This window comes from Culex quinquefasciatus, chromosome 1 (genome assembly GCF_015732765.1).
Source record: "Culex quinquefasciatus strain JHB chromosome 1, VPISU_Cqui_1.0_pri_paternal, whole genome shotgun sequence".
Lineage (NCBI taxonomy): Eukaryota > Metazoa > Arthropoda > Insecta > Diptera > Culicidae > Culex > Culex quinquefasciatus.
This window is the reverse complement of record NC_051861.1, coordinates 117534299-117544171: the sequence shown is the minus strand read 5'-3', so window position 1 is coordinate 117544171 and position 9873 is coordinate 117534299. Positions and strand designations below refer to the sequence as shown.

Genomic DNA, 9873 nt, shown 5'->3' with positions numbered 1-9873 from the left:
CCCCTGTCACCAAAAACCCACACCACATGATCGATGTCGCATAATTGCGTTAATTAGTCACTTCCCCCGTTGACAGAGTCGATTATGCAAAAAGATCAAGAAATAGCAGCGAAGTGAAGGTAGTCCATCAAAACCGTTTAATTGGGTACTAATAAGCGATCATAAACCAACTCCCCCTCCGAAGAAACTATACGATAACCAGTTGATGAACACGGGATTCGCGCTCGACAACTTTCGACCGCGCTCGCCCACGGCGGAACCTGTGCCGAGGTTGGGATGGTCATCGTCACCCAGAGTCAGCATTCCAACCAGTGTGCTAATTATGTATGCATTTTTATTGGTTCGTCTACTCCGGTCTAAAAAATGGGTAAAATCGGCAAGTTGAGTCCGTCACTTTCCCGGCAGGGTCGTCCCAATAACGGCGCAAACTGTAAAACAACGTGGAAAAAGGTCAATCGTTTTATAGCAGGGCGGCATCGCCGCCATTATGGCACGCGCCAACTGTCAAAACTCACCCAGCAGCAGGCCGCCGAGCAGAACGAAGATGAGATCACAGTTGTAGGTGAGCAGGAACGCGACCACGTTGCTGCCGACCATGGCCCCGAGCCGGCCCGTCATCAGGATCAGGCAGAGCGCCATTGCCCTAGATTTGTGCAGTGTTGCCGGTGGGTTTGTTGTTGTTGTTTTTTTTTTATGGCACGCATGTAAAACCGCGAAAGATTGCGCGGTTGAATGCATTTTCAGTGATTCCGTTACAGAGAAGAAATGGGGAGGAGAGGAAGAAAGAAAGGCGAAGGTTAGGAAGAAAAATCGTATCGTATTTATAAATAATTAATTTCATAATTGTTGTGATGAAGATTACCGGGCGTGTAAAGGCAAATGAAAGTGCAACGCGGTAGAGAAAGCGTGGTTTTCGAGCGTACGATATGGTTTGACGGCTGAGGCTAGTTAGTAATTGCTGGCTATTTTTTCTGCTGCCAAAGTTAGTTAGGGGATGGGAATTGAAAATCTCCCGCAGACTATGCGGAAGCGTTATACGAAGGCCAATGTTGAGGCTGCAGTTTATAATATGCATCACATTTATTTTTTATTAAATTTTATTCACCTTCACCGTTGTATAAAACATGAGATGACAGCAAAAAAATACCATAATGCCACCCAGTTGACAGTTCGCCATAATGGCGTCCCAATCAGGCGATGACGTACAACCAAAACAAACGAAAAAAGAGATCGTTACGCCCCTCTCCAGCACACACAAACACGCGTGATGCTTTTATAGATCCACAATTTACTACTTGCCGGTAATTAGTTGGAAATAGATCAACCGATATGGCACTGAGCACCGATCCGAGGCAGCCAACGGCGAGGAAAACCACAATCACCAGCAGCGTCAGGTAGAAATCGGAAGTCCACAGCGCGCCGATTCCGGCCAGACCGCACGCCACGTACCAAATGTCTAGAAGAAGAAGGCAACGTTCAACAAGTGGTGTAATTGGTGAAAAGTTTTTATGGCACACGCGAGATTTCTTCAGACGCCGCCGCCATGATGGAAGCTGATGTCGATTAATCGGCGATCGATGCGTCAACGCACGTGGCGTGGCGAATGAAAGTGTAAACAACGCGTGAAAATTTATCGGATGAAACCGCAGGTTTCATTTTCACGCGTTGACCATAATTGTATCTCGTTTCACACCCCTGCGACGTTTGACAGCTGCTCAGGGCTGTGTCCACTTACTGAGCAGCAGCTTCTTGCCGACCCGGTTGATTATGGCACCGTTCAGGATGTAGCACAGGAGAAACAGGACTCCCATGACCGTGGTGATCATGAAGATGGTCCCGTCAATGTTGACGGAACAGTTTTCCACCTCCGTAAGCACATCCGGCGCGGTCCGGTTCCGGTGGATTATGTCGACCACCTGACAGATCGTGATCGACTCGTCCTTGTAGTTGATGTACACGTTCAGGATGTCCGGCATCCACATAAACAGCCCGGACGAGGCCGCAAACAGGCCAAACATCAGGAAGGAGGCCCGGGCAGTGTTGCCAACCAGGGGCCGCCGGAACAGCGGCACCGTTTGGTCCCAGACGTAGCGCAGGCCGGCGCTGGACTTGCGCTGCATCTCCTCCGCGAACGCACTGTCGATCGCATCCAGCGCGATCGATTTCACCGGGAATGTCTTTGAACGAGAGAGAGAAATTGCAGAAGTGGGTAAGCAATCAGTAAAACAATTGAGCAATTTCCCTGTTTGAAAAATGTCGCACGTCGTACGAGTTGTCGCACGGTTTTGATTTTACCGTTTCGATATCGATTGGTCGAAAAAACGACAAACGTACGACAAACACTCGACATGCCCGACATTGTTTTTTCTATCGATTTTCCTTCAATTTGACGTCACGATTTTCGTCGACGCAAGAGTTCGACAGTTCTCTTCAGTTGGACTTGTTTGAACATGATTGCTGTTGAGCTTCGCAAGGATTTTGGCCGGTTGATAGGTGAGTTGTGTTATTTTTTCTGCTGGAAAGATTCAGCGGCCGAATCATAGTGTCATTTGTTCCAGGTTTCCTGATTTCGGTTATCGTGGTGGTGGAGGCGAAGGAGGATGGGAAATAGAGATAACCCGGCGGCCATGCCGGAAGACGGGATGGGAAGGAACCAATCTGCGGTCGAGGAAGCGGATGTTTTATTTTCCACGGGAGGTTGCGGTGCATTCCCAAAAGAGAAAAAGGATTAAATACCAAGTTCTGGTCAAGGGAACATAAATAAGGAAACGGAACTTCCAATTCCCAGAGAGTTGTTCACTGTTCTGGGTGAATGAAAAGGCGGAGGAGGACGGAATAATACGCTCCCGGTGGCGTTTCTGATTCGCCAGAAGTTATTATCAATGGTGAGTTTTGAAATAATAAAAACAGACATTCAGAATTAAAAAAATATTTATAAATTCATAAGCTCAAAATTCCAAAAAAACTACAAAAATACAATTCAAAAATAACAAAATTCAAAAATAAAAAAAAATATCTGAAAAAAATTAACATAAATCAAATTGAAGTTTTTTAAAAAAAAAATTTTTATTTCTTGAATTTATAAAATCTTAAAAAATCTATGATTTAAAAAAATATAAAATCCAAAAAAAACATTTCTTACACGTTTTAAAATTTTAAGACTTCTGCTGTTTTTAATTATTTTTCAAAATTTCTGAATTATAAAATTTATTAATTACAAAATTATAAAATTATAAAATTAAAAATTATAAAATTATAAAATTATAAAATTATAAAATTATAAAATTATAAAATTATAAAATTATAAAATTATAAAACTATAAAATTATAAAATTATAAAATTATAAAATTATAAAATTATAAAACTATAAAATTATGAAATTATAAAATTATAAAATTATAAAATTATAAAATTATAAAATTATAAAATTATAAAATTAAAAAATTATAAAATTATAAAATTATAAAATTATAAAATTATAAAATTATAAAATTATAAAATTATAAAATTATAAAATTATAAAGTTATAAAATTAAAAAATTATAAAATTATAAAATTATAAAATTATAAAATTATAAAATTATAAAATTATAAAATTATAAAATTATAAAATTATAAAATTATAAAATTATAAAATTATAAAATTATAAAATTATAAAATTATAAAATTATAAAATTATAAATTATGAAATTATAAAATTATGAAATTATAAAATTATAAAATCATAAAATTATAAAATTTAATTTTCTTGTAATTTAAAAATTTATAATTTTTGTAATTGAATAATTTTAAAATTTTTGTAATTTAATAATTTTAAAATTGTGGAATTTTATAATTTAATGATTTTATAATTATAACATTTTAAATTTATAAAATCATAAAATTTTTAAATTATCAAATTCTTGAAATTTAAAATAATGTTTACTTTGAAATTCCTAAATTATGAAATTCTTGAATTTTCAAATAATAAATTTTTTGTATTGTATAATTAAGAAATTATAAAATAAATAAAAATTAGTAACAATATTAATTATGAAATTTTTGATTAATTTAATTCTTGATTTGTCAAGTTGTTAATTTATTGAATTGATAAATCATGAAATTGTTAAATTATAAAATCGTCAAATTATTTTTTAAATGGCTGCATATTTCTAAATTTATACAATTAAAATATTTGAAATCTTCAGCATTCTAAAATTCTATGATTTAAAAATACTTATTTCTAGAATCTTTTATTCGATTAATCTTAAATAAAATTGGGTATTTTTTACCTTGTAATTTTAAAATCTTGTATTTTCCTGTAAGCAAAAACCTCTAAATATGAATGGTTAAACGGAATCACCCTATCTTATTTCAGACATTCGAAAATATTCCTATCTGATCCTGCCGAAAGTCTTGCAAAGTGCGCAAACCCACGTTATCCGTTACTTCAGTGGCCATCAGTCCATCGGACATAAAACAGTGGGGCAGCACCAGGACCGTTTCCAAGTCCAACTTTGATCAGCATCTGCGGCAGCAGCGAGGAGCAACAGTCCATCTTGACCAAGATGCTGCCCCGCCTGCATCGGAAGAAGCGACTCGCAACGGCGCTCGAGAAGATGACTCACGAATTCCTGCCGAGCAACGAGGAGAACTGGAAGACCAACCGGAAGACGACACCAAGATGTACGTGAAGATCCGCGACACAACAAGTATAATGAATTAATTGATTTTTACTCCGGGAAAAGTGCAAATTACATTAAAAATAAAACAAATTAAAAATAAACAAATATCTATTTTTTAACTTCAACATAACCTAAAAACCTGAAAAAAAGCACACGACAAAGGCACGACAACCTAAATAACAAAACCGTGCGACGTCGGTCGAATGTCGTACGACAATGTCGAACAATTTCGATGATCGATCGCACGACAAATACGACATTTTGGTGCAAAAACGTATGACATTCGTGCGAATGTCGCACGACATTGTCGTGTGACGTCGTACAATTGCACGGACGACAAACGACGGACGTCCGATGGACTTTTCAGTCAGGGTTGGGTTGCACACGCGATCTTTGTGGTGCCGATACAATTAGCGTGCGGTGAAAAGCGTTTGACAGCGCGCCATAATGGCAGGTGCTATAAAAATAAAGAAACTTACCCGTTCCGGTTTTCGCTGGTTCCAGCGGTACATTCGCGCTAGGATTTCCAGGACCTGGTCCTGCTGCTTGCCAATCAGCAGGAACTTGGGACTTTCCGGGAGGAACGTGATTCCGCAGAGGATTAGGACGGCGTTCATGGACGTCAACAGGAGATACAGCCTCCAAAGACCGTAGCGTGCTCCCAACAATTTTAGGTCGAGTTGTGCGTCAAGCGGGATGATGCACCAAGCTAGCAGCGGTAGGTAGATCATGCCAAAGGCCATGAACATGGCCGCCCAGGAAACGTGACTTGCGCGGCTCTTGTCCGTGTGGAACTCGGCGAGGTACGCGTAGGAGGTGGCAGCGTTACCAGAAATGCTGGAAAAGAATGTTTTGAGGTTAGAATGCCATAAACCTTAACAAGAACCTACAAAAACCCAACGCAAAACCGCGTCACGATCAGCATCCAAACATTCATCGAAAACGTAGACAGCACCGAAAACGCCAAACTGCAGCTGGTGGCCAGCACCAGAACCTTCCTCCGGCCCCACGTGTCCGACAGGAAGCCCCACAGGTGCGAGCTGAGCACCACGCCGCAAAAGGCCGCCCCGTTCAGAATGCCCTTGTCGGAGAAGCTCAGCCCGAGGTCGCACTCGGCCGCCGAGATGATAAAGCCCATGTTGAGCGTTTCGTTGATGACGCTCATCAGACAGAAGCCGCAGATGAAGAGCAGGAGCGTGTGGAACCGGCCCAGGCCCACCAGCTCCAGGGCCTCGTTGTAGGTGTAGACGCGGGATTTGGCATCCCCGTTGATGGTGGTTCCCTCCTCTAGCTGGATGTGGTGGATGTCGACGCGGTTTGAGACTGGGGAGCCGTTTTCTGAAAGTGGGGAGGTTTGTTTACATGTTGGCGCCATTATGGCAGTTGCCATAAAAAATATTTTTCAAGTCATTTGTCTAGAAAGTAAATATTTAGAGTTTAGTTTATAGGACCTTTTCAAAAAAAAACTCTGGATATTTAATACGAATTATCTATATCAGTTCAATACGGAGCTTCGGATCGAGGTGCTTTTTGTTGCTTTGGGTTCGTATAAGTCCAAGGAAGGTTCTTACGCCAACAAGTGACAACTTTGGCCACTTTGGAATCGATTCCCGAAAATCTGCAGATTGTATGGGAAAAGTTACGTAAAATCAAATTTTGATCACAGGAGGCTGAATTACCAAACAAGCAAGAAACGTCAGGAAACCTCAAAAGGGCAGGACGAAGTTTGCCGGGAAGAGCTTGTTTTAATTAAATCAGAACATCTGGCAACACTGCTGTCTTTTGACACTCTAATACAAAATTGCTTTAAATTGGCCAATATCCCATTCCATAATGGCGTTTTTTCCAAGGTTGTTAATCAATAGAATTATCGTCGATAATATTATCGACTAACGATAACGATTTCGATAATTCTATCGTCGGTAATATCGCCGATAACGGACGATAACTCATATTTAGTATCTTTCTTAAATTTAATTAACCCATCAATATCATGGTTAATTTTTAATTCATTCACTTGGAACATATTTTTTGATAATGTAGTAAGTTTCAAAGCATAAATATTAAAAAAATAATCACAAAATACCGTTTTTTCGCAAACACTCAAATTTGCATAATTAGCTGTATGGATATCAAACTAAGCGAAATTTGGCATGTTCTTTCATTGTTTTAGAGTTTTTTGAATGAAATACTAAAATTTTCACAAAATACTGTATTTTTTGAAAGAACAGAAATTTTTATAATTTGCACAAGCTAAATTTTGCATGTACTTTCACTGATTTTGAGTTTTTTGAATGCAATACTAAAATTTTCACAAAATACCGTATTTTTTTATACTCATATTGCAAATTATGATTTTTTTTTAGTATTTTCAAAAAAGAGTCGGTATTTTGCTTGGTATTTTGAGAAAATTTTAGTATTTAATTTAAAAAAAATCTAAAACAGTGAAAATTCATGCCAAATTTCACAAATTATGAAAATTTGAGTATTTTCAAAAAAAAATATATTTGTGAAAATTTTATTTTTTTATTTCCAAAAACTCCTAAAAAAACCCATGCATGCAAAGTTTGAAATCGTTTTATACCAATTATGAATATTTGAGTATTTTCACAAAAAAATATAGTATTTTGTGAAAATTTTAGTTTTTTTCCAAAAAAAACTCTAAAACCCCTAAAACAAAGAAAATTAATGCAAAGTTTGATTTCGTTTTATACCCATATTGCAAATTATGAAAATTTGAGTATTTGTAAAAGAATACGGTATATTGTGCAAATTTGAACATTTCACAAAAAAACTCTAATAAAACTGAAAAATCAAACCAAATTTTGCTTAGGTATTTTGCATTTGATACCCATGCTGCAAACCATGAATATTTGAGTATTTTCCAAAAAATATGGTATTTTGTGAAAATTTTAGTATTTTATTCCAAAAACTCTAAAACAGTGCAAATGCATGAAAAATTTCAAATCGTTTTGTTTTACGGTTCACCGAGGTATATTGCAAATTATAAAATTTTTGATTATTTTTAAAAAATACGGTATATTGTGAAAATTTGAATATTTAACCAAAAAATTCTAATAAAAGTGAAAAAGCATACCAAATTTCGCTTAGTGAAATGATACCCATGTTGTAAATTACGAATATTTTAGTATTTTCAGAAAAATATAGAATTTAGTGAACATTTTAGCTTTTCATTCCAAAAACTCTAAAATCTCTAAAACAGTAAAAAATGCATGCAAAATTTCAAATCGTTTGATATCCTGAAAATTTGAGTATTTTCAAAAAAATGTATTTTGTGAAAATTTGAGTATTTCATTCAAAAACTTTAAAACAGTGAAAATGCATGCCAAATTTTGCTTCATTTGGTACCCATATTGCAAATTATGAAAATTTGAGTATTTTCAAAAAGTATTTAGTATTAAAAACACTCTAAAAAAAGTGAAAAAGCATACCACATTTCGCATTGTTTGATACCCATGTAGCAAATTATGAAATTTTAAGTATTTTCGAAAAAAAACTTTATTTTGTGAAAATTTAAGTATTTTTGAGAAATATGGTATTCTCTGAAAACTAGAGCATTCATCTCCAAAAATACTAGGACAGTAAAACAGCATTCCGAATTTTTCTTCGTTTGATACCTATATTGCATATTATGTAAATTTAAGTTCTTTAAAAATGCGATATTTTGTGTTTTTTATAGAATTTATACTTTGAAACTTACCATATCACCAAAATAAATATAATACTCTAAAATAAAGAAAATGCATGCAAAATTTCGAATCGTTTGATATCCAAATTGCGAATTGTAAAGAAATAGTATTTTCGAGAAAATACGGTAATTTGTGATTTTTGTAGTTTTTATATTTTAAAACTTACCATATTATCAAAAAAATATTTTCTTAGAGAAAGCTTTGAAAATTCAACATAATTTGGTTGGATTAACTCATTTTTAGAAATATTTTAAAAATAAGTTATCGTTATCGAACCGTAATAATTTTATCGTCAACAACCTTGGTTTTTTTACAAAAACCTATTTTTTTTTAACAGTTGCCACCTCCAACTTTGCAAATTGTTTTTATAACAAACACCTTAACGTGAAGTGCACCTCGTGCTAGACGCTAGACACCGCTAGACAGATGATTTATGGTTTGCCCAGCAGACTCTGTGGGGGATCTGCTTTTGATAAGAAAGCCACATGATGACAGCCACTTTTGCCGTTTTATTAGGCTGTTGTTAATGCACAGTAGCAGCACTAAAGATTTAGTGTGCTAATGAATGCCACTGTTTGGATAGGTGACAGTGACAACTGTCAAAGCGCCATAATGGTGGATGCCATAAATAAATTTTAGCGTGTGATTTTGATTTCTTCTAATTTCGTTGCTTCTTGTAAACACCTTTATTGTTTCTGGCGCATATTGATGAACTGTCAAAACGCCATAATGGCAGATGCTATAATTGCTCAATCTGTCGTTAGATTTTAACTTAACGTACTCAAAAACACTCCAAAACAAACCCAACTCACTTTGATCGTCCAGCCGCATGTTTACGGTTCACCGAGGTTCAGCTTATTATGGCACACGTGCTTCTTCGCGAACTCTTATCAAATCCGCATAACTTTCACTGTCGCTCTCGATCGCGGTGAACTCATGTGGTGTGAGCGTCCTACGGGTTTGGGGCCACCCTGTTCACGGGTCAAGCTCTCGCGAGTCACTGAGCAGGAGACGAAACCCGCGGCCAATTATGCGCCAGAAGGAAGAAAAGTATAAAACACAACGAAAGCGTATTCTACCAAGTGCAAGCCGGCTTTCACTCTAAACAATGAAATTGTAGGGTAAAGTTGCCAATTATTGGCCTTTTTCGATTTTTGGTCAAATTTAGCTGAAAAATATTCAAATTTTAGTTTCTAAAACATGTCAACATTATGGCACCTGTCAAAAACTGCTCCATTCCCACCTTCCTCGAGCTGATCTTGGACTTGAACCCGCGGGAGAAAGACTCTTAATCTTGTCGCGAAGGTGTTCGGATTCTTATCAGCTGAACGTCATGCGCGCGCGCAGATTCCTCCTACTACTGCTAATAGTGGGTTAGTATTATAGGTTAGTCTCGGATTAAGCCTGGGAGCAGCAAGTACTCGTACCTCTTAAGTGGGTTAGTCCACGTTCTTGAAAGTTTCGAATTGAGGCGTCACGTTTTAAGATCGCTCCCGA

At 36.6% G+C, this 9873-nt stretch overlaps 1 protein-coding gene across 1 annotated transcript; it reads right to left on the bottom strand.

Moving 5' to 3' along the window:
- Positions 1-312: 312 nt before the first annotated feature.
- LOC6048192 (synaptic vesicle glycoprotein 2C) lies at positions 313-9488 on the bottom strand. The gene is made up of 7 exons (XM_001865111.2): positions 9189-9488; positions 5557-6004; positions 5146-5503; positions 1736-2177; positions 1300-1456; positions 516-643; positions 313-428 (listed from the first exon to the last, which is right to left on the bottom strand). The coding sequence occupies exons 1-7, from the start codon at positions 9205-9207 to the stop codon at positions 391-393; spliced, it is 1590 nt and encodes a 529-aa protein (XP_001865146.2). The 5' UTR covers positions 9208-9488; the 3' UTR covers positions 313-390.
- Positions 9489-9873: the final 385 nt, after the last annotated feature.